Raw genomic sequence first — 24,920 nt, forward strand, 5'->3', positions numbered from 1 at the left:
TTGTACCATTCATCATATCGTACGAACAAAACGAACCGAATGATAAAAAAAACAAATCATACAACCTCATCACCCTGTGCAACCGCATTCCTTCGAATCACATCTTCTACTACTACCTCTGCTACCTCTGCTACTACTTCTACCACTGCTACTACTACTACTACTACTACCACCACAACTACGACTGCAAATATCATCACCACTGCATCGAATGCCGTTCACATGCATTGATTGCCGCTTCACACGCTGCACACCTGACCACTTCCACCTGACACCACCGCACGCGCCATCCACGCTCGCCGACACGGTTGCGGTGTTGCAGAAACCGTCCCTGTTCAGCACGATCCTCGATATGGCCGTAATGGAAAAGACGGGCGGTTCGCGCACCGGCTCGCTGAGCCTAGAGAACGGCGAGGGGGTCAGCTCGCAGACCCACCTGCTCTACGGCCACGGTGCCAACGGGAACGGTACGGCCGGCGATGGCGGTGGTGGCGGTGCTGGCGGTGCCGGTGCTGGCGGCGGTGCTGGTGTCGGCGGGCTTGGTGCCGGCCTGGGCAGCGGTCACGACAGCACACTGGACCTGCATGGCAGTAGTTTGGCCAGTCTGGCACGCCGCACCACGATGCGCAAGCGGTCCTTCAGGTAGGTTCGAGATTTTCAAACACACCCGTTTCCGCGAAACCATCACAATCACGACCTTCCTCCGCTCACCCTTTCATTGCCCTTTCATACTGTTCACCATCCCTGCGACCTGCTCGCCGCTACCCCATCATTCAAGTCTCTGAACGCGAATGGATCGAACGCAATGATCACTGACATCTGTTTCCATTCTCCATTTCTAGGAACAGAAAGGTGATGTCTTGTTTCGCTCTGTCTTACAAACACAAAATGCCCACAAAAAGCCCTCCCCTAGCGATGGTAACATGTGAAAACAAAACAAAAAGTTTCTTGCGTTTTTTGTATGTCCGTAACTAACCCTGTACTCGTACCTTCCATTTCTGTACTGTTTTAATGCACTGTTTTTATTTGTTCTATTTCCTTCCACTGTTCTCTATCTCTCCGATTCTTTCTATACTCCGTATCTCCTCTTCTTCTCTTCTCATGGACAGTTGTGTAAAAAGTGACAAATAACCTCGGTAATTACAGATACAAATAAAACAATCACAACCAAAAACGCCTCACAGTATGCAATCTGCATAGCAAAAAACTTTCTCTTAAATTCGTGGCCAATTGGTTTATTTGTCTCATTTTGCTTGCCTGTTCCGATGAGTATTCGTTCTATCACTCCAAACCTTTTACTAGTTTCATTTATCTCCTTTACTTAGTACACCTTTTATAACATTTCCAAAGAAAACGACTTCCTATTGCACCCTTCTAGCTCTGTACTCTGGTACTTTGTTTCCTTATCTATCTATTTCTAAGCCGTTTGTCTATGTGTTGTTTCGTTTCACCAGTAACTAGGTTTCTAGGTTTGTCTGAGTGTGTAAGTGTGTACCTCTCTGTGTGTGTGTTCTATCGAGTTCCATGTTTTTGGTGTGACCGTTACCCTCTCTCTCTGGTGGTTCGATTGCGATCTCTTGTTGAAGCCATCACAGTCGGTGATGGGTATTAGCGTTCTTTTAGTACTTTTCGCAACATAATTAGAACTAGATATGAGAACGGTACGAAAGCATAACAATATAAATGTTCCTTTCGAAACCGTCCCTTACCCTCCAATCACTGATACTTGAGCTAGAGTTAGTGTTTTCCCATTGTCATTCACGCGATTCATTCTATCATCAAACAAATGTCTAAGTAACAATATACAATTCCTTCGATGCTATGCTCCACATCCAAGTGTGCTGTAACGACACATGGTTGTTTTTAGACCTTAGATTAAAGTGGTTCCATTAGCATTGATGTTGTGTAAAATCGGGTAGAGGTAAGTAAGCCTGTGTTGCATTATTTATCGCACACACTAGCAAACCACTTTCAATGGTAGAGGTAGTAGAGAAGCTTTGGCTAAATATTCTCATAATTTATCGCTATTGTTCTTGATGTTCGTTTTAGCTTAGGGTATGCTTGCCAATGCATGAACTTTTCTCTCTTTCCCAATACTAGTAAGGAATATGTAGCAATGCGTAGCTGTAGCAATAGAAACAATCCGAAACAAATACAACTCTACACACATTACAACACCAAACACGCACACACACACACACTCACACATACACACACATGTGTACACTGTGCACAGGCGGCACTGTTCCTTGAGTTGGCTTTCGATGGAGTGTGCCTCGACTGTGTACAGGTGTGTTAGAACTATTTCAGGTGCTTCCATTGTCTCATCCTTTTCGCACTGTTAATTTCACATGTTCGCAGATAAATGAGAGAGAGAGAGAGGACCTTAATCGAATTTCAATTATTTGCTGCTCACACCTGCTCCATTCGATTACGATTTGTTTCCTTTGTTTAGTGTGCAAATCTGTGCGCGCGTGTGTGTGTGTGTGTGTGTGTGGGGGTGTTTCCATGTGCTCCAAATGTTCGTTGCTGGGAGAACGTGTAGCTGATTGATTTAGTACAGCAACGAACCGTACACAACCATTGCAACCATGTTGTCCCGAATTTATTGCAAACTGTTTTAGCAACGTTGCGTTACTTAGCTGGTAGAATCGAACCGCAATGGATTAGCATTAAAGTTATCAAGCTTCCAAAACGTGCATACCTTTCCTCGTCCTCGCACTCACAAACCCACACACACACACAGACACAGACACATGTAGTATTGTCAACAACAGCAACACCTAGTGGTGTCTAGCGTGGTGTTATCTTTGTGTACCCTGTTGCCAAACAAAAAAAAAACCCCCCGACTTGTGAAACAATACTTTAGCCGATTCTTTCATAACTAGCGATGCGTTTATCTGTAGTGAAACTAGCGTTTGAACAGCAACCCACAGCGTAATGCGTAATGGTATTTGTACGAACCAACTTTGCAACCCACTCGAGACGTTGCCCCGAGGCCCGGCTCCGCTGTGGCATTTGGGGAAATGTAGCTCAACAGAGTGAGCGAACGTTATCGCCCACCTTCAACCAGAAGTCGTTCCGCGTACAGAATCGTTCGGTCCGATTGTGGAGTGTTAATGGCAACTATTCTTTCTATTGCTTGCTCATCGGATCGCTTCTTCGGGACTCATACACACACACAGGAGCTGCAGGATGTTTCGAGACAACCGTCCCTCGAGTCGCTGACTCCAGCAGATGGGCATCTGCATCCGGGACACGCTTACCACAACGGGCATCGTCGATCACCGAGCTTGAGGTAGGTACTGCGGCCGACCTTACCTGTTCGCGGCCAGTTGAACAATTTCAATGTAATATCTTTTATCCCTTTCTACATCCACCGGCAAGGCGGGAGTCTCCGCTGGTGCGCACGCCGAGCCCGCGGAAGCGACATCAACAGCACGAGATCGGTTTCTCCGACACCGTGTCGAACGTGGTGGAAATACAAAAGGAGGAACACAGACGTGGTAGGCATCATTTCGGCTATGCGCACAGGCACAACCGAGGTAACATAAAAACTCATAACACTTCCCTTATATTGATGTTGGGTGTCGTACCGCTGTCCTGCCTATATCTGTATCTTTCTTTATCTCTCTCTCTCTACAGTCGTACAGGCTGAATATGATTAGTTTTTACTATCTATTTTACATCACATTAAGTGAAGTAAAATTCGTACTGAACAAACGACGTTACAAAATGGCGCATAGGCCAATGGAAGCGTTTTGTTTGCAAGAAAAAAATTAGCTGCTTTTTGGCGATGATTTGCATTCTGCTTAATTTGGACTTTCGTTTTGCAAACATGAACAAAAATTAGCACCCATTTTGATGAATTGGTTTGAAACTCTTTAGTTGTTGCTTTTTTTTTCTCGCAATTCGTAGCGTTGATTTGTTCAAACAGATTTTTACTGAATCAAAATTTTTGCTCCCGAAAGTCAACCGACACACACCCAACTCAACATCAACCGAACACCTGCGTGCGTGCGGGGAAGCAAACTGTTTATGAATTTTTATGAGTATACTTTCACCAGCCTTACAGGGTTTCTTACGATTTTTTGGTTAGTTCCCATCAATTTTTGGTTGGTTCTCGTATTTTTTTTGGTGCGTTCCTACGATTTTTTTGCCGATTCCCAGAAATGTTTGGTTCAATTGTATTGATATTCAATCGAACGATACCAATAAATTATGGGAACGAACCAAAAATGTATGGGATACGATGAATAAATCGGAATACGAGCCCAAAACATTATGGGAACTTACCAATAAATCGTGGGAAAACCCTGTATAACGAGAACTTAGCGCGAACGGGTAACACCGCTACGTTCATAGAATAGCTCGCCACACACATAGAGCATAGTGCGCGCAATTCCGGCCCTGCTAGTCTAGATTATAACAGAAATAGGAAAACAATCTTTTGCTCAATGAATGCATAGGTTGGAAGTAAATGGTTAGTTCTCCTTTTTTTTATTTTGGAAAAGTTAAATATCATTAATCATTATTCCAGCTAGCATACGTATCGCAAATACCATGCAAGCAGTTAGCAGCGTCACGGAAGCATCGTTTGTTAGGCGTACTGCATACCTTACGGCGCATTTTTGAATCAGCCTTAATATATGCAATCCACATAGCAGTATAGAGCATTTCCAGTCTAGTCAGTCTTTTTATAGCGATTATTTTTTTTCTTTTTTGCTTAAGTTCAGTCACACTCCCGTCATCACAACAAGATAAATGAGCAAACTGTTGTAAATCGCAGTAGTTAAACGCATCCTACTTCGTTGTTCATTTCTTCTACACCTCGTTCTCACTATCGTGTATTAGTGTAGTATAGTTTGGTACAACGTTTCAGCTTGGTTTAACTTCGTCTGTATATATATATATAACTACTCGTACTCGTACCGGTGTAGCTGCACATTAGTAGCCCTAAGATAGATGATACTGTACAAAGCCACCATCAGACCGGATCATACGAACCGCGTCCAACCATCATCCCTCCCCTCTACTGTGCGTGTTTTAGCTTAGTGGTCTATCTGTTCGTCACCTAGCCACCGTTCTAGTAGGGTTACCAACCTTCGGAGTTGCCCTCTCATAACGCGCTCCTAGCCTCACTAGCAATGGTAGTACCTCGTTCTAACTCTCGCGGGACGGAAGTGTTGGCATTTTCCAATTAGCTCAATGCATTAGGCCACACCTCCCGCCCGTCCCTACGACCAAACAGTTATCCCTCCTCCCCCTCTCACCCCGTTTGAACGGTTTTGTTCCAATGTTATACCCCTTCTTTCTTTCTTTTCGGTTGTTGTTTCTGCTCCGATTCGATTCCAGGTTCCTGGTCGGCCTCAACCAGCCCCGCCCGTTCGCCGTCGCCCAGTCGTTTCGGTGTACATAGTAGTGCCCAGCATCGCAGTAGTAAAGACCGTTCCAAAAACCACCTTGTCCATCAACCGTACGATACGACGATCCTCTGCGAACGGTCGCGTTCGCCCAGCCCGGCCCAGCTGCTGCAAGAGCTGCGCGACCGGGACCAAGCCCGCCGGAAGTACCGCAACGGAATGGGTACAGGAAACAAAATGCTTACTCACCCAACCCTTCCTTCATACTGTGTTCCTTCGCCTTTGTATCTTTCTCTATCTCTCTGTGTCCCCGTATCGCCTCTCTTTCTCTTTGTCTGTCATGCTTAGCAACCCGTTCGTTCCCGTTCGTTGATCGTTTCTTCCCAAAATCCAGCCCAATCATGCTAGTATATGTGATGCGCCTCGTCCTTCATTCGTCCTGTCTTCCCATCTGTTTTGCAATGTCAGCTGTCAAGTTGTCTTCAGTGTAGTAGAATCCCTTGCACACCCAATGTAATCAAACGCACCAAGCGGTCATCTTGTGTTCTCCATTTCTCTGTTTCGCCACTTTCCTAACAGCATGAGGTTACCTTTGGTTGGGATCGTTTTCCTGCTTCCGGGAATTAGTACCACTTGGTGGAGAAAGCACAAGTCGTGGAGGAAAGAGGGTTTCATGGCTTCCTTTGTATCGTTTTCCTCCCTCTATTACGTGTTTCTATTTCTCATCATTCATCATGCACACATCTTTCGCTCATCGTGTATTTATTTGTACTGTCACCATACCTGTGATTGTCGCTTGTCTCTTACCATGACACACTGTTTCGAGAACCATCATGCATAAGACACTTCGCCATTCTCTCTCTCTCTCTCTCTCTTCCGATGGCTTTTCTGGTCGTGCACATATAATACTGATGTACTGATGGGATAGGTTCCTCAGGGTCTCACGTGCAGCATAGCTATCCGGTGTTGGTGACCCGCCGCCAGGGCCACGGACGTCGGTTGCCGCCCACACCGTGCAAGCCGTCGACGCTACAGCTGAAGCAAACGAACATCAACTTCCCCAAGCTGAACGCTAGCCCGACCCATGTAAGGCGCGACTTCGGTCACGGCAGCACACGGCCACTTGCTAACGGAGCTTTCCAACTTTTCAGACTGGCCATTCCTCTCACAACACACCGCACAGCGTGCATTCGCTGCCCCAGTCGCGCGAGTTTCTCCGCGAGCCGAGGGAGCGCGACCATGACCGGGATCTGTACTATCGCGAACGGGACCGCGAGCGGGACCGGGAACGCTTCCGGAACAGCCGCGAACGCAGCCACGAAGACTACAGCGTCCGGTACGAGTTCCGGGATCGCGAGCGGGAGCTGTACGAGCGCGAGCGTGAGATCGAGCGAGAGTTTGAGCGCGAGTTCGAAAGGTACGCGGGTGAATTGCCCTTTCCTGCGACTCTCCTGCATGACGAATGATTGGTTTTCCTTTTCGCTCTTTCCCTTCCCAAGCAGGATGGAACACTCCGTCCCGCTGTCGTACGAGCAGGCACTGGCGATGGGCCGCACCGGTGGCCGCGTACTGCCGTCGCCCATTTTGAACGGCTACAAACCGAAGGGCGCCCTTCACTCGAGACATTCCGATTCAGACGACGAGGACTGGTGCTAGCATAGGGTGCGAAGGCGGCAGGGCGAACGCAAGCGGCGCGAACAGATTTGGGTCTAGGCCAAGGCAAGGCCATCCCTGCCATCCCGGCCAACCGGAACTCACGCCGCGCTGACACGTGATGTTGCAGCTTTCAGCAAACAGCATTCAACTTGCCACTTGCGCTCGCGGTGAGCGTCGATGTTTGATCGATGGCTTTAAGTGATCGGCAGGACCCTCAACCGTGGGGGGGGGGGGGTCTTGAGTGCGTGCACGATCACAGCTACGAAACTAGGGCCGTATAGAATTATAAACGTGTGTAGCTAATACATGGTAGCAAAATACTCTTACTCCATTTAGCCGGAGACGCGGTAAAAACTGACCAGTACTAGGTTTCCTCCCCTCAATCCTTGACAAACCCTTTTCCCTAGCGTTTTTCTATCGTTTTTTATGGAGAGAAACGTTCCCAACTTGTCGGCACAAGGTGACCATCCTATTGTGGGCTTTTCATATGATCGATCGATTTTCTTTCGTTGTCTAGAAGAAAATTCATTCGGCAAACAGTAAACAAGTGTTCATCCTATGTACTATTTGCGCCTAAAGGTAGGCAAATTTAACGTAAAGCTATTCCCAAAAATAGAAATCAAAGCTCCTTATAAAGTTACTTAACATTGCAATTTGATTGTACAAGCAAAATGACATAAGTTTATTTAAAAAAAATCACAATTAAATTTAAATATTGATTTGATTTGATACCATCAATAGTACACTCCAAACTCTCTTTTTGCTGCCAACTTTGCCTACCTTTAGGCGCAAACGATGATAGATATCAAACAGATTAGCTCGTCCGGCACGAGACTGCGGCCGATGGTGGATTAGTAGTTGCACTCAAACAAACTGATACGGAGCAAAACATAAGAAACAAAACAAAAAAAAAGTAAAAGACTGAGACAGTGACAGTGAAAACCAAACGCGCTAAACGAGCGCCACACACACAAACCTGTGCACTTTTACAGTAAACTGAAAAAAAAACTTTTACAGTAAACTGAACACAAACATTAAGACGGATTACGACGGATCACAGCGGAACAATAGCGTTCGGTCTGGTAGTGCGGTAGTGCGTTGTATACGGCTAGAAACCACTAGTTAGGATGAAATTAGTACACCAGTTTGGTAAGAGGTTTTTTGATGGCCCTTCGCGTTCGGCTATCGTGAGGTGATACCACACACAGTCACACGCAACCAGTCACAAGCGAGCGGATAGTAAAAAAACATATAATGCAGGGAATTTTTACGTAGCAAGAGCGGGCGAACGTGACGTAGATCAGTGAAGCGAAAGCATGTATTTAGCAAAAGGCACTAATAACCCACCTAGTATCCGGTTTTGTTTTTTGTTTCATCAGTTTAATCTCGACCAGAACGCGGAAATCATATCCAGTTGGTACGGTGAGGGGGCAGATAGAGCAGCGTACCAGCAGAGTAGAATGTGTAGTGATCGTGCGTAGAAGGACGCGGCTTTCGACCCAACCGTCGCGTAGTTTTAGCAGCATTAGCATTGCTGCAACCATCATCGAAACCAAGACTCGTGATTGTGCGAAGAGAGCGTTTTTTATGCAAAAGGTTTAGATAGTCACCAACCAAGACTAGCGAACTAGCTTGCTGCCAAGAAGGTAAGGACATTTTCGACCAGAGTACTAACGTTTTCAAAAAAGAGAAAAGAGAGATGACAAGAGAGAGATATATATAGAGAGATAAATCACCAAAGTAGGTAGTGCTGTATCTAGTGATATACAGGGATTGCACAATGCGGATGCAGGTTCTACTAGTTCATCTTCTTTTGATTGTGATCGCCCCGAACAATGTGTCACCTTGTGTCACCGAATTTTCAACCGTAACAAAATGTCCCCTAACCATCCCATCTCCCATCCCGTTTTGCTTAGATGTAAGTAGACACTGGTGCAAAACCAAAATCGAGTCATGCTCGCCCAAAACTGAGCATGGATATAGAGGCAGTGCGTCTGCAAATTTTGAACATCCCGACGGTTCGGCCTTTAGCGTGATTGAAGTGACAGTAAATGGGGAAAAAAAACAAACAACAAGAATTATCATAAAAAATGGGCCCACAATAGTGTGCAAAGGTTGCGGACGTCCAAGCGAACGGGGAAGCACTCGAACATGTACCGTACATTGATTACACTTAGCTTTAACACTACACACTACTTCAAACCTTTCGGTACGGTAGGCGGTAAACAGTAAAACGAGTGTTTGCTTATTTTTTTTCAACCGTTTCCACGCCATTCAACCAGTCCAGATACCAGATGTTGCCAAACGTTGATCTTTAGCCACCCGCGAAACTGGCCGTACTGGCTTGTACATAGTAAACATTAGCGAACAAGAGCTGCCGCTCTGGCAGTAAGTAAGAAACCCCGCAATGTTATGTAAAAACAAAACGAAACCAAAAACACTGCTGCAATGCTTTGTGTGGCGTGCAGCGGCGCAAGTACGTGCATGTTAAACTGCCATTTTCTTCATCTTCGTACGGCCCATTTCTAATGGCCGGTGTTTGCGAGTGCGTAACATAGCAAAACCAACGCAAATCAGGCAAACCATAATACGATTGCCAATATCTACGACCACTTAATTAAAGCGAACGAAGCGTTACCTTTATCGCAGGATGGATAGGGGGTTTGTTTTTTTATCTCGAAGCGCTAGCAAGCGATCAAGCATATACATATATACATATAGGAATATGCGTACTTTCTCGTTCTCGTTTTCTCCTACCAAAGCTTTTATTCTCCGTTTTTTGCTCTCTCGCCATAGCGTTGTTGTAGCAGTTTCGTTGAACGACAAATGCCTGTTGAGATATTAGTGTATTGAATGAATCTAACAAAGTTTAATGTTTGCTGCTGCCCCGCTCCCGATAGTTGGTTCCGGTTTCTTGGTACGATGCTACTGTAAAAAAGAGATGAATTTAAAAAAAAACAGGGAGAAACAAAATTACAAAGAAAAGGAAATAGAAGGAATATCGAGCGACACATACCAGTTTTCTTGATCGTTGTATGTAACAAAAAAAGTTGTATTCTTCATGTACCAACCAAGCCAAGCATCATCCGCTGCATTTACCAACTCGACAGCATAGCTCAGCGAATAGAAACAAACGCGGAATAAGTAAGAGAGCGAGAGAGAGTGACTAGTGAAAGGAAGCAAATATTTAAGGGACACATTCATTTCCAACAAACCGGACTCAACGCAATAGCAACTCGTGTATGTATGTGTGTGTGTTTATTCATCTTCCCTTTCGGATACCACTTACAATAGCTGTCGTTAGTCGAATGGAATCGTAATTCAAACAAATTCTCCTGTTCCCCTTCCCTTCCCGTTTTCCCTAATGCAAGTTTATGAACGCATCGATGCAAATAATGTTCCGCAAGCGCCAGTGAAGGGAAGCAACTTTGAATCCAATGTTGTACATACATTTTTTCTGTGATACGCCAACGTTTAAAGCCGTGTAGTAATGGAAATCCATGAAAAAAAAGGATAAGGCGAGAAGAGACAAGCTAACCAAAAAAAAAAGAGGCAGAGAAGGAGAAGAGGAAAAAACAAAGAAGAAAGAAGAAGAACCTAGCAACCAAAATGAACGGAACACGTAACACCGACGACGTAAATAGACGCCACACACGTGCGTGTGATGACTTTTCTGCAGTCCTTCTTCCGCTTCCTTTCTGTTGTTTACCCATTCAAACCCGATGGCTGCGGCCGGTTATGTAGAAAATTAATGCGAACGTATCTAATCAACGCGACTACTTAACTACCACTCACACAACCTATATTAAATGCGATTGCCTCCAAATTACAAACTCGAAACCGATGGCCGCATACGCGGCGATGCTGCAGTGCAGTGCTTGTGTTCGTTCGCTGGCGTGTCTGTGTGCGTGTGTCTAGCTGTACGGGTGGATGGCCGTACCCGGCCGCAGCTCCGCGGCTGTACGGATACACCCTTTAACCACTCTGTACCGTGCTATCTTTGTGCCGCCTGACCCAGATGGTGACAGACAGTGCCGCGCTTAGTACGTAACCCGATTACGTTTGTGCTTTTGTGTTCGGCTTGTCGTGTTTTGTTTTTCTTTCCTTCTTGTTTCCTTTACCAAACCCATGTGCTTGTACCGAACATGGTTGTTAGTAGTGCTAGCCCAAAGTATCTACTGATCCGATTTTACTGTTTGGTGGGCAGCGCCCAAAACGTTGCTACTCTAGTACCGACAGTACCACCAAGCACGCTGAGTGATGGGTATTTGGTGTTGCGATCAAATGAATCGCAATGGGGAAGGGTAAATAAGGCAACACCTTTGTACCGATGTAACGCCCGCGGTTTTATACTCTGTTTGTGTTTCTTGGCTCTCATTCGAGGTTGTTTTTTTTCCGTTGTATATGTACAATTTGCGATACATGTTACAAACGCTATACCAAACCAAAATTATAGAAGAACCGAATAGCAAAATAAAAAACACCCAGAAAAACGAGAAAATGGAAATAAATGAACAAAAACCGATAGCATAACATTTCAAATGAATCAAAATAGTGTGTTTTTTTTCTGTAGTGTATTTCGTAATTGTTATTTTTAACAGCTCAAATTGCAAAATGTTGTTTCTTCATTATGTACGTAACGTCTTTTCTGTTGATGTTTCGCCTAAAGGTATGCAATGAGCACAACAAACCGATGATGGTCTTGCAGGTTGCGTTCTAAATGTGGTTTTAATAACTGAATATATCAAAAATTCTACAGCTTTCTTATATTGAATCTTAATTTATGTGCTTAAAAAAATAAATATTTAAATTTTGATTAATAAGTCGTAGTTTGGAGACCCCTGACTTGGGATAATGTTGCAAATCGGATGTGGAATATTGAAAGCATACTGTGGAAATTTGTAATCATACTGTGGAGCTTGGCATTAGACTTTGACAGCCGGTATAAACAGTTTTGAAGTGATACCGTTGCTATGTTTTGAGTGCTTTTCTGTAGGAACTGTAGGTACTGTAGGAAAAGAGAATGTTTACAGCGGCACCCACAGTATAATGACAGCTCCACAGTATGCAGTGATTGAGCAAATCCATTATATGATTCGAAACCCTGTGTTACTTCGCAAATAGTTTTCGGATAAAGTTTCCTTTTCTTTCGTGGATTTTTGCTGCTAATAATTACCGAAGCCGCTGTAATAAATTGCTGGTGATGAAGAGAGGGAAAAACCTTTTCGCCCTCTATTTATTAATTTAAGATCGATAGAGATTTGTACATAAATAATCGACCGTGCGCGGCTGTGATCCTATCCGCAGTTCAAATCTACACGATTCGCGCAGCTGCTCGAACACCCTGTAATAACCGTTTTCGCTTTCTCTGTGGACAAAATTGACTTGAGCGAATTTCATAATGGAACATTTCACGCGAGGAGCTTTTGTCCTGCTGCCTAAAGCTTTTCCTTTTGTTTCTGTGTTTACTTTCAGAGCTTTTAGATGTATGTGTTTTGCTCTATCAGTGAACTCATTTCCCGTTCTCACCACTCGCTAAGTGACAGCTTGGAGAAAAAGGATTGGTGCTCGTTTCATAGGGTGCTTCAATGTTTGTTTCAGCCAACTATATTGGCCAGCGGGTAGATGATAATGATGAGGAGTACCCTTTTGACGTCAAGAAGCATTTGAGTAATGTCATTTCAATTTCCCCCACAATATCTTACCGTGCGTTTAAAAATACCGAGACTATTTGCAATTACCGTGAAGCGTGGAAAAGTTGCCAAAATAATCATGGCTGGAACATTTCACATCACCGTGTATCCAACTGTCAGACTGTATGGTGCGATGACATTCGATGAAAAGCCAAATTTCATGCGCGCCCACACATGGCGTGAAAATATTCGCCGTGAAACAGATTGTTTTTGTACGTGCTTTTCATCGCATGGTGATCAATTGTAGTTTCACGCTTCTCGGCACGCTGCTAATTGTGTCAAGCTGTACGGTAGTAGTTTCTCCCAGCGTTACTACTCTTTCGTCGCTCATCCAGCCATCGCAAAAACAATCGACCCCCAACCCATCGTGTGACTGTTCCGGACCTCACACGGGCAAACAATGAGCAGGTGAATCCGAACACAACCTCCAGCAGCAGCACTAGCAGGGATGCGGGTGGTATATCGTCCGCTCACTCGAACACACACACACACAAACACACTAACGAATCCACTGTCTCGCCGCTCACTGTGCCGAGCGGCAGGGCTACCGGCATTTTCCCACCACTGGCGCATTCTCACTCTCACCGTACGCAAGCAACGGGCCCGCCAACCAGGGACGGAGGGAGGGCGTACCGAAAGACGACCCAAAAGCCCACCCGAACAACCGTGCGCTCTCGGTCACCTTTCGCACGCTGCAGGTTAAGGTAAACCGTGCGCTCGCGACCGAGCGCAGAACAGTGCAGGCAGGCATCGTGCCGAGACCTCGTCCACGGTGTTGTCCCGGCCCATTCGCGTGGGGTTTTTTTCTGTTCGGTTTGCTCCACTGCTCCGCTGTGTGTGTGTGTGTGCGTATGTGTGTGTGCGTATATGTATGGCTGTATGTACGTGTGTAAGCGTGGTGGTGCAAAAGCAAGTGAACGGCGGGTAATGCTGTGCGGTTCGGGCGGTGGTGTGCTGTGTGATAAGGTGAGGCTGAGGAGTAAATGGGGATGATGGGCTAAACTGTGCTAAACTTGAAAGTCTGCCCCGTTGCAGGGTTTTGCTTTAGTCTTGGGTGGTGTATACAGTGCGACAATCCAGAAGCACTCCAACCGGAAGGGTGAAAAATCCGCTCGCCAAGGAGCACGGGGTACGTTGTGCAATTGTCCTCGCGCGAGGCCAGATAAGCGCAGGAGAATTTTCCTTACCTGCAGCTCCGGGGGTCGTTCCGAGCCAATGGTTACACGGTGACGCACTGTTCTGCATGCGTGTGTGTGTGTGTGTGTGTTGGCATGCGTTAAAATAGTGTGCGTCAATGAATCGAAAAATATATTCCATCTAGGATTCTTTTCGAGAAGCAAGTGTTCATCGAGCCTGCCAGCAAAGACCATCGTTCGCTCTTCCTGTTTCTATAAAAGAGTCTGTGACTGTGTGTGTGTGTGTGTGTGTTGGTGCAGTCGTGGAAGGAAGAAAACGTAAGGAAACGGGAAGGGCGAAAAGGTTGGATGCGAAGAAAAATAGACCCATTCGTTCGCTTTGGGCCGAAAATATCCTTCCCCAAGTACGGCAACGGTTCGTTTGCCCTAATAATTTGATATGCGTGTGTGTGTGTGTGTGTTCGTTCGTTTATATGTATGGGTATGTGTGCGTGAGTGTTTGCTCATATCCTTTGAACATCGCTGAAGAAAGTGCTTCGGTTTCGTTCGGCAACAAGCGAGGAAGCAGGGAGCGCAAAGAAAACCTCCGCAACTGCAATCCAGCACAAACTTCTACCCTTCGCGCTCGCGCTCCCTCTCTCGCTTCACAGCCATTCCTTTGGGATGGGATTTTCCCACCACGCTTACCCCGACCGTACATCTTTTCGAACCGGGGCACGAAAATCTGACCTCAAGACCAAACGTTAAAAAAACAACAGAAAGAGAAAGAGAGCGAGAAAAAAGTAGAGAAAAAAGAGATAGAGAGTGAGAGAGAGAGAAAGAGAGGCCGTGAGTAAGAAACGAGATACAAACGGACACACGTCATGCGGAGATAACGTAAGTAAGTGCGAGAGAAAGAGAGCAAATAAACGAGCCAGTGGTGGTGCGGGGTGGAAGTATTAGAAGCAAGGAAAGGAAGGGCAAAACACGGTTGCCCTCCCTAACAAGGCAGAGAACAAAAGGTTCTACAGCACCAGCGTTCGGAGGAATCCTCCAAACCGACGCTGTAAACGGTTGCGCTCCACTGAGACACTAGCAAACGGAACTGGGAAAGCGTTCGGCGGTGTATGTGTGTGTGTGGCAAGCAGCAAGTGTAAGCGGAAATGCGCACCACACAGATGACACAGTGGCACACGCCATACATGCAGACGGGCTGGGGGGGGGGGAGAGAGAAACCCCCGGGATGAAGATAAGGATAAAAATAGAACCAATCGAACTGTTCCCCAATCTTTCATCTCCTCCACCCTCTCAGGCTCCTTTCTCTCTTTCTATCTCTCTCTCTCTCTCCCTCTCTCTCACTCTCTACCTCTCTCTGTTTCTTCATTAAAGTGTTGATCGACAGAGCGTTAAAAAGGATAATGTTTATCGTTCTGGTGACCGTTTAAGGGACTCTTCTCCAGTGTCTATCCTGGGAAATTCTTACGCTTACTCACACACAGAACCCACACATACAGTGAACACACACATATAGAATCCCGGTTTTGGGTCACAGAAAATTTTGCGCCCTGTTTTTTTTTTCTTTTCTTTATTGGTTTTCTCATCCTGCTGGCCACGTGAGCTGTTCTGGTGTGAAAATGGCAGATGGAGACGCCTGGTTTCGGGCCAGTTCCAATCGCCATTGGCAGGGAAGGGATAGCGAAGGATTAAAAATTAATTTCCGCTGGAACGATGCCAGTGCAATGAGTGTGGGCGTGCAAGTATGTGTGCGTGTGTGAGCTAAGCTCAAGTGGTAGCGAACGATTGGATTTAATTATGAGTAAGGCGCATTGATTCAATCCTCGACAAGTAGGATTGCTGATCAAATGTTGCTTTCTAATTTGTGTGTGTGTTTTTTTTTTCTTCTTTTTTATTTTAAAATTCCTCCACTTCTTTGCAATTTTCAGTGATTGCAGGCAATGCAGAAAGGTGAAAAAAATATGTGCAAAAATACACGTCCACTCGAAAAGCGATACAAGTGATGATCATTCCGGTTGTGCTGTAGTGTTGTGAAGTTGCAAAGAGTACCGTAAAAGTAGGCCAAGCTAAGGGTGAGCGTTAATTTCAGCTACTAATAATAATACGCTAACAACATAGGCACGGATCGTTGCCTCCGTTCGTGCAAGCTGGTGGAATCTGCTGCAGAAATCGGGCACGGAAAATATTGCGCCAAGTGAATTTGAGATTAGCATCGAAAGGCCAGCACTACTCTACCCAGCGCCTTGGAAGCCTTGCAACGTTAACAAGTGACAAGTGCGATGATGCCAACGGCTCCACGGTCGAGCGTTTTATCGCTGGTGCGAAGTGGATAATGTGCCGCTGTGTGGATGTATATAAACTGTAAGGTAAGTGAAACTGGGCGACACATTTCGGCCTCAACGCGTTTCTGGGGAAAGAAAGTTTCCACCTCCTTAAAACACACCAAACGAACCCCGAAACAAAGCAAACGACCAACTACCAAACTCCCTGAAAGGGCGAGCAGGACAAACAGTGTCACAGGTGGGGACGCCGAAAAAGAACGCTGGCTCGCAGTGGCAGTGTTGTCGTGCAGTTGCACCGCTTGCTCTACGAACCGTGAAGCTTCGAAGCGCTTCGGGGACAAAGCCGAAGAATGCCACCCCATTGCCTGTTGTGGCCTGCATTTCCCAGCACTGACCTAAACGCGCCCGTCCTGAATCTAGGTGAAAGAACAACTGTCACCTTGCATTTATCGTTTTTTTTTGCGTTTTTTCCGTTGCTGTGGCTGTTGTTTTGACATTTTACAGCTGCCACGTAATGCCGTACCAGCAGCAGAAGCTGTACCTCACCATCGTTCCCAGTAGTCCTGCGCGGACGGCAAGCGAATAAATCTGTCACCTTTTGTTGCCATTTTGCCGTTGTGGCAGAATCCTCTGGTCAACGCACCAGACTGACACCGTTCCCGTTTGGAAGCGTTCCAAGAAACGAAAATAGCGACCCATTGCAGCTCAATGCAGTCGCGTCACGAGACTGCCGTTTTGTCTGTGTATGTGGCAGCGGTCTTCAGTGGCAACCACATGACAACGGTGTAAGCAGTGCGATCGTCTCTATCTCGCTGCCGTTCTCCGAACGGTGATGCACATGCACAGCCAGTGCGGTTAGTAGTAGTGGTACCCTGCATAAGGCCCGACCGGGAGGGGAAAGAAAAGAAGAGAGTGAAAGTTTCGCTTTATTATACTCTGCTCTGCTGGTACCTTTTTACGACACGGCAAGGGATGAATGAGGTTTGCAAATGATTGCAATCTTCTTCGTTGCTAACCCTTTTTTTTAAGTGCTGCATCACTACATACGCATGGGCATTTCCCTATTTGTCGACTGGTTGAGGCTAGTCGCTTGCTTTAATGCATTTGTCGTCTTTCTCGGTGCTGCTCGATGCTCCAGTCCAGAGCGTATGTCCTTGCGGGGTTTGTGCCTTTTCACGCCACTCGAAAAACGGTGGCGAGCGTGGTCGCCGGTGATACATTATGACACACCCGCGTTTGATCGATACGTTCGTCATCCGCGTTTGTACTGTCGAGATGGGACCGCTTGGGACATCCGAATCTTATCTTGTCACCAAAGACAAATAAATAATATTTCAGAGTACCTTTTTTCTCAACCTTCTTGTTTCATTTCTCCTTTTTTATATTAAAAAAATAACCAATTCCAACAAGAAACAGAAGAAACAACTACCAAAAAAAGAACCACCGCAAGGCAGCGAACCCTAATTAACTTTTTATAAACACAATAAAACCTCCGGCGGGAACAAAAGCTCAACCACAAAAGTGAACCCCTTGTGTTGTTAATGTATTGGTGACACTTTGCGGAAAAGTTGCTCCTTATTTTACCAGCAACCCGAGCCGAGCTGGGGAACTGCTCTGCGGATAAAAACAGAGTTACTTCCCTTCTTCCATTCAAATGTATGTGTGTATGTGTGTTTGTGTGTGAGAAAAGGTTCGTTTGTTTCGCTTTCCGTGAGAACGATGGAAAAAAGGAGCAATCTAAACATAATTCTATCGCACGCATACACGGCCACGGCTGTCGGCTAGCTACGGGGGAATACTTTTGCAACACACTAGCCGATATTTGCATGGTATTAGTGGCAGGAATTGTGATTTGTTTACAAGTCGTACATCGGTCGATGAGTTTGATGGAAAAGGATTGAACAACACTACTATTAACGCCATTTGGTAGAAGAAAGTGAGCGGGATAGGTTCATGTTTCCAATTACATATTCTTTTGGACTTACACAGCGTTGTGTGAGAGTGTGTCAATTATGGTCCCTATTTGTATGGAAGACTCTGGCTGGCTGAATAGATCTTGCTCAGGGTCAGCGACCAGCGTAACCTTCACTGTTTCCCGGAAGATGTTTTTCAAACAGCTGTCAACAGCTTGTGACAGCTGTGTTTTTCAACGCAACTCGTGCAATTGTTGAATGCCATTCACATTACTAACTGACCCGGAAAACAGTGCATATATGTATGCATTCCCTGCAAAGTACAGTACATCTAACGAAACGTAAAATGAACGTCTAAAGAGGCTTCTTTGAACGTTATAAAAGATACATTACAATGTATATCGCATTGCAATTAATTCCCTGTATCCAAAAAACCTGTAAAGTCACAGCAAATAGCAGCACACCAACACTGAAGGCCACTGCAGAAAGTGCACGAGCTGCAGCTGTGTGAAAGTACACTCGAAACAGTGGTTTCCCGCAATCAATTTGCATGCTTATTTGCATGTTCATGCTACCACGTGACGCGTCGGAAAAATGTTTCACTCTTCGCTGAAACTGTTAGCAAATTTCCCGGAACTGCAATGTAATACGAATGCCTTTTTTGCTGCCGTCACGCGACAGCAACCACTGAGGGCTGTGCAGCAAACCTGCGAAGGCAGATCCAAAAGAATCGATAGTTTAGTGAGATTTGCCATCCGAACGGGGGTTTTAAATTACCTTGCAAAACCATGGTCAATGAATTTTGTATTTAAAATTACAAACCTTTCCTTGCCCATGCTGAAACTTTCTTAAATAAACAATCGCTCAACCCCGAACCGTGCTGGCAGCGCACCGAACACCTTTAAGCTTCTAGCTAGCGCCCTACCACTCATGCCATTTACCATCGTATCAAGCATAATGAATGTTAATGTATTCCTTCCACCTTTACCCCGACGGTACACGCTCGGCTCGAGAGCCTTGAAAAGTGCTTGCTGTAATCGGTCACCTTTTTGCACGGGATGCTGGCCCATGCCGATGTGCGGGACCGTCTTTCGCTCCTGCTAGCCTCGCTCTCGCTGCGAACGTCTTGCAAGTGACGAAATGGAAACGCTTTATCGTACAGCCACCGAACGTGCCGCCGAACCGTGGGCCTGCAAAACGGTTTCGCTTTGCTGTTTTATTTATTGTATCCATCTTTTCAGCCCCTGAGCCCTTGGAGTTGTTTTGCCCCGTTTTGCCCGTTTGACAACACGTTCGCTTACCGCGTGCCTGTACGAGTCACTCACCGTGACGCGCCACTCAGAGAGCCGTTGTAAATACACGTCATCGTTTACAATTCCACCCGAGCTACCTCTCTCGCGCTCTTTTTTTATCGGCCACTCACCAACACACATACACACACACGCACTCAAACGAATCGTGGTTCGATTCTGGGTAGAATTATTCCTGCAGGAAGCGCTGTTGTTTTGATATGGAGACGCCTGGTGTCCCACAAAACTTTCGTGAGATCCCTGCGGGTGGTGGAAGATTGACTGCGAAAAACAACAACAACAAAAAAACATGGCGAAACATTGAGCAGCCACACACAGTGTGCTGAGTGACCGAAAACTTACACCGAAACGCCTGCCCCAAAGCGAACCAGTGTGTCAGTCGTCCGAAGCGTCGTTCGCGTTCTCGTGGTGCGTGCTTCCCATATTCCCCACAGTGTTTGGTCGGCCGTTCGCTGAAACCTGTGTGCTGAAAATCGTGGCCGTATTGTGTTGTGCTACTGACTCATTGTAGGCTTGTTTTGGCTAATGCTTTACTCGGGGTGAAACGTGCAGGGAGACACTGATCTCCCATCAGACACACAACGGCCCTAACGATGTACAGTGCGTGAGTATGAGCGAAACGATTCTATGTAAACGTGGTCATCGCTTAAGGGGTGTAAAACTGACGCATCTCGCATACAGAAAAGTGACTGTCATCGAATGTTAATAGTTTTTTTATTCACCACATGGCTGCTTTCTCTCTCGGGCATCAACGTTTCCTGTGAGCGAAAGAAAGAAAAAAAACAGTCCCATGCGTCACCAGGCGTCTCCATCACTAGGCGCCTCCATTGCCGAAATTACTCGAATGATGATTCACTTTTAAAACTTACTTTCTTTGGCTGCTACACTGGCGGCTCACAGCGCCAGGCAGCTTACACTCGCGTCTCGGGGGAGCTACAAACCACTCACATTTGCCCTCGATTCGAGGGGTCAAGTTGGCTCCTTAAGGGATTCTTGCCCATGGTCATTACAGGCAGCAAACTTTATCCATTTTCCAATATCTGTCCATCTTAAGTGTGTATGTATGTGTTTGTTTCTGGTAATGTTTCTATGTGTGTGTGGATGTGTTTCATTTACATCCACCGACAGGTCTATGGACTTTCGGAAACTAATTTTATTTACGCTCGCCTATTTGTTTTCGGCTGCCGAGCCCCACCACCTCCGCCGTGCGCGAAAACATGTCAAAAATGCCAGCAGCAAAAGTCACGACCGATCGATACACAAATATTCACAGTAAAACCAGCAGCGTGGTGGTGAGCGGCGGCAAGCCTTCACATCAAAGCGTCCGCAACGCGACCGTGAGCGAAAAGAGAGCCCCGCAAACGTGCGGCAGTACGGTTGGGAGTTTGTGTGTGTGTGTGTGTGTGTGTGTGTGTGTGTGTGTGTGTGTGTGTGTGTGTGTGTGTGTGTGTGTGTGTGTGTGTGTGTGTGTGTGTTAATAACACGGTTTGTTATGCCTGCTCGCACGATGCGTGAAATTGCTCCCGCTGTTGATTTTGTTGGGCGCGTTTCGTGGTGGCAAGTTAACAGCACAGCTCTCACGGCTCACAGCAGGCCCCGAAAATGCTTCGCACGATGAAACACCCCGCGGGCAGCGAAGGAAAACGTGCCGAACGTGTGATTTGTAATTTGTAAAAGCTCTGCCCTCTGGCCTCAGCCACGCCGAACCCCGCTTTCAGTTGGCAGGGCTGGGACGCTGGGAGCTTTTCACCCATCGGCGGGTCGATTTCATCTCCGCGAAGCTGCCTCGCACTGCCATCCGGTGTGGGTGACACGGGCGCTGTGTTTCTCTTCGCTTTTTTAGTTGGCGACTTTATGTCTCCGGTCCTTCCACCCTTTGCCAACCATCTGACAGACCGCCGCGTTTAACCGCTGCTCCGCACCGGATCCGATGAGCGGAAGAGCTACGGCATCTTCGACCACGAGCACAGTTTCAGCAGCTCTCGGTACGGCGTGAGTGTACCGTGTGAATCTTTGCTTGTTCTGTTCCGTTTTTCGATATATTTGCCATTTCATTCGCTCACTGTCGCACACTTTTCGTGGGGAGCGATGCTAAAGTAGGACGCAACGACAATAGCAAAAAAAAAAATCCACCCAACAGAAGCAACATGATGCCGTATTGCCCTTTCGTCATCACTGACGTCATGACCCGAGGTAGTGGCACACTATATACGTGTGTGTGTGTGTGTGTGTGTGTGTGTGTGTGTGTGTGTGTGTGTGTGTGTGTGTGTGTGTGTGTGTGTGTGTGTCTGTTAAATTACAAAAAGGAACACCACCATAGCTGCCGCAGCAGAACACCCTTGTCTGCCCGAAGCATCCTGTCCTTGAAACGGTTGAAAGAGAGTCCTTTCATGAGTGCCTGAACCGAAAAAAGCAAAAACACGCTTGTACCTTCGCTCACCCGAAGAACACCCCTTCCACCTGCTACCCCGAGTCTTGTTGGATTGCTTGCGCCGCGTGACAAGTGTTCTGTAACTGGTCCCGCCGGTGATACAGTACGGCTCTTCAGCATGCGATTGGAATGATGCAATGTAAAATGAATTTTTAATACGCGAACCGAATGAATAGGGCCCCGGGTGAAGTGGGTCATCCCATGGGACCGTTCGCTCGCTCGCTCGCTCGCTCGCTGTGCCTAATTTTTCGGACAATAGCGGCGTGGCGAACATGGAAATGACCTTTTGCAAAGTGCTTTGCTCGTCAGCTACAAAAAGAAATAACATTTCGCTACAGTAAACTTGCGTTTCGCTGCCTTGAAATTAATGTTGATGGGGCCTTTCTTAAACATATCCTTGAAATTTGAATCATTTTTAAATTACCATCTTCCTTTCTATTCGCCTTTTCTCAGACAGTCAACCGTCCCATGCATTGGGATCGCTCGACAATTGAAACTCCATAACTAAACAATCAGTCGGGCTCTAGACAATCAAACAAAACCTGTTTACACATCGTGCCAGCGCCACTCGCATTTCATTATTGATCTTGCCTCCGTTGGCATCATCTTTCTAGTTCCTACCCTTGGAACACTATCTAGTCTGCACTGTGTCGCCTATAGAAATAACAAGTGAAAACAATACATACAGACACACACATACACACACCAAAAGACAAAACTATACCATGGAAATAACATAGCAAACGCCTAGCAAGGAAGCAAGCAAGTGGCACTGCGCCGTAGCACCACCAGCTCGATTCATAAACCAAACGGCTACCAAACGGCTTCTACCGTTCTGCCAGCTCACACATCATTTTGCAGCCGTCGCCGATGAATGGTGCCCGACTGGCTTTTTGGTTTGTTTACACCATCTCAGCGCGGCCCAATTTCACTGCCTGCTACCATTTGTTTATCGGCAGCGGCCTGCCCACCCGGTACATGCGCGAGACGCATTGATTCGCCGAACAACAGATTGACGAATTGACAGAAGATTGATGAATCATTAATCAGAGGCAGTTTTGCTTCTTTTTTTGTTGGACCTAAGGCGAGGCAAATTGATGTGGAAGTTTGTGGAAAGCTCGCGAGACCGCTCGACTCGAATCTCGGTCTATTTGTTTAGCATTTTGCTGAGTGGCCGCTTGATTTGGAAGCTAAATGTCCCATAACGTTCGACGACGGTCATGCATCTGGTCGACGGGGACTTAGGCTGGCTGGGTTCAGTGTGTGACGAAAATGAATTATGATAGCAAAATGGTACCGGTTGAAACGTATGACGAAAAGAGAAAGTGATGTAAACAGCAGTACAGCAACTGTTTGTAGCTTGGTTAATAACAAACCTATATTGGCAATGACTCTGCTGAAAGATTTATCGATTTTTTTTGTTGTAGATGTATCACACATTTCATATTTATTATTTTTAATACTGATTTATTACAGGCAGTTTAAAAACAAAGTTAAATAATGCATCTCATTGCTCTTTGGAAATCGGTGCAAGCAAACCCTGTAATTTTAACAGCACTGAAATGTGTTTCTACTTTATCAAATATTCCCCCCATCGCCAATATTCCCTTAGTAAGCATACACTCGTTCTTTTTTCTTTTCTCAATACTCTGAGGCTGTATATGCTCGAAACATCCTTACCACGTTGATTTATGAGTAAGTAGTGCGCTTACTTTACCCAACCTTCGATAAAATCAGACACTCGCCCTCATTAGCATCATGCCGCTGCCGCAGGAATGCTCACTATCATTGGCCAATCGTTAAGAATATATTTCAAGCGGAAGATTAATATTACATCTTTTATACTTCCGCCCTACTGCTAAACCCGATAACGCTCCGCCAATGACGCGTGATGTGCAGTTTGTTGGCCGCTTGTCGCCCATACCGCCGGTCGTAAATGCGTATACCATTTTGCTTCGAACCGTTGATCAATAAGGATTGCGCTCTTTCACACTATAGAGCTCTCTCTTTTTCTCTCTGACGGATGCTGTCTCACTCTATCCCGGACACAGCATCTCGTGGCTAGCTTAAGACATTAAGCATTCCATGCGAAAGTCACCAAAGGCAAACCGGTGGCCATATCTTGGTGGTGAACGCTTTGAGGATCTACCGATTACCCCTGGCCCGACCGCATGCTGTGCGACTAGCCGTGGTGAGCGATTTTTCTGCTTTTTTTTGTTATTGGGTAGTACAAAATCCCGTCGCCACAGGATGTCCCTTTGACACCGTTTTGCCCTCACCCGTTTTCGCCCTGCAGTAACGCAATCGGTAACGACCGATATGCGTAGAGAAAGCACCGTTTACGAGTTTAGATATTAGCATCCAGCATCCACAGTATCGTTGCGAACGTCGGGCAAGTCGGCCGCCAGCAATCGGCCCCGGACAGTTGTGTGCAAGCCGTGGCGTTAAGCTTGGATGTCTAGCCACGAGTGCCTGCTGCTCGTTACTGGACGTTGCTGGACGTTCCAATCGAACATCGGTTCATTAATTCCCGTCCAAAGAGTGTCGCTACGTGTGATAGTGCGGTGTCGATGATTAGTGGACAGAGCCGGTTAATTATTATTGGTTTTTCGGTTAAAACAACAAACTGTGTCCCTGTTTATTAGTGCTCAACTATGGATATACACGCAGTATGGCAAGTAGAGCATGTAACAGGAGTACTCTAGTTTTTTTTGCCAACACCATCCATAATATGATAACTCATCATCTTTGTTTGTAACAAACAAAACAAGTCTACGGCCAAGTTTATTGTTCTCGTCACAATCAGCATAATTCATTCACGTTTCGGTGCGTCAAAGCCGAACGTCACGCAGCGCCTTTACTAGATTAAAGCCCGCTAGGAAGATAGATGTGATTTCAGCCTTACTTTTGACGCTAGCCAAACTCAACTGGCCTCGGTTGGATGAGATGAGATCATCCGGAATGTTGGCAACGTTTCCCTGGAACATGAGTGGAATGAGCAATATGCGTCCTTCGGCCACAATGAGTGTGTGTGTGTGTGTGTGTGCTTGCTCTACATGCTTTTTGAATTGTTCTCTACGCTTGCAAATAACCTCATTTCGTTTAATGGCTAGCCGTTTCAACCTCGTGTATATGTGGAGAA

At 46.2% G+C, this 24,920-nt stretch overlaps 2 protein-coding genes across 19 annotated transcripts in view; both read left to right on the forward strand.

Annotated features, from left to right (window-relative positions):
• Window positions 1–10,588, forward strand: part of LOC121603398 (voltage-dependent calcium channel type A subunit alpha-1-like) — an 83,891-nt gene extending 73,303 nt beyond the window's left edge. For 4 of the 8 annotated variants that reach the window (XM_041932047.1, XM_041932039.1, XM_041932041.1 and 1 more), the window contains 8 exons: window positions 323–642; window positions 843–852; window positions 3,186–3,298; window positions 3,388–3,545; window positions 5,356–5,586; window positions 6,292–6,449; window positions 6,515–6,780; window positions 6,863–10,588. In XM_041932047.1, coding sequence (XP_041787981.1) covers window positions 323–642; window positions 843–852; window positions 3,186–3,298; window positions 3,388–3,545; window positions 5,356–5,586; window positions 6,292–6,449; window positions 6,515–6,780; window positions 6,863–7,019 — 1,413 coding nt within the window. In that variant the 3' untranslated portion in view covers window positions 7,020–10,588. The remainder of the gene's footprint in view (window positions 1–322; window positions 643–842; window positions 853–3,185; window positions 3,299–3,387; window positions 3,546–5,355; window positions 5,587–6,291; window positions 6,450–6,514; window positions 6,781–6,862) is intronic. The other 4 variants (XM_041932043.1, XM_041932045.1, XM_041932040.1 and 1 more) reach the window with 3 other exon arrangements.
• Window positions 10,589–13,425: 2,837 nt separating this feature from the next.
• LOC121603688 (voltage-dependent calcium channel type A subunit alpha-1-like) overlaps window positions 13,426–24,920 on the forward strand; it is a 26,421-nt gene continuing 14,926 nt past the window's right edge. For 8 of the 11 annotated variants that reach the window (XM_041932779.1, XM_041932781.1, XM_041932788.1 and 5 more), the window contains exon 1: window positions 19,713–19,951. In XM_041932779.1, the coding sequence (XP_041788713.1) occupies window positions 19,941–19,951 (11 nt within the window). In that variant the 5' untranslated portion in view covers window positions 19,713–19,940. Of the gene's footprint in view, window positions 13,679–13,767; window positions 13,842–14,039; window positions 14,167–15,770; window positions 16,209–19,712; window positions 19,952–24,920 lie in introns of those variants that run through there. The other 3 variants (XM_041932785.1, XM_041932787.1, XM_041932786.1) reach the window with 3 other exon arrangements.

The sequence above is a fragment of the Anopheles merus genome, chromosome 2R (genome assembly GCF_017562075.2).
Source record: "Anopheles merus strain MAF chromosome 2R, AmerM5.1, whole genome shotgun sequence".
Taxonomy (NCBI): Eukaryota; Metazoa; Arthropoda; class Insecta; order Diptera; family Culicidae; genus Anopheles; species Anopheles merus.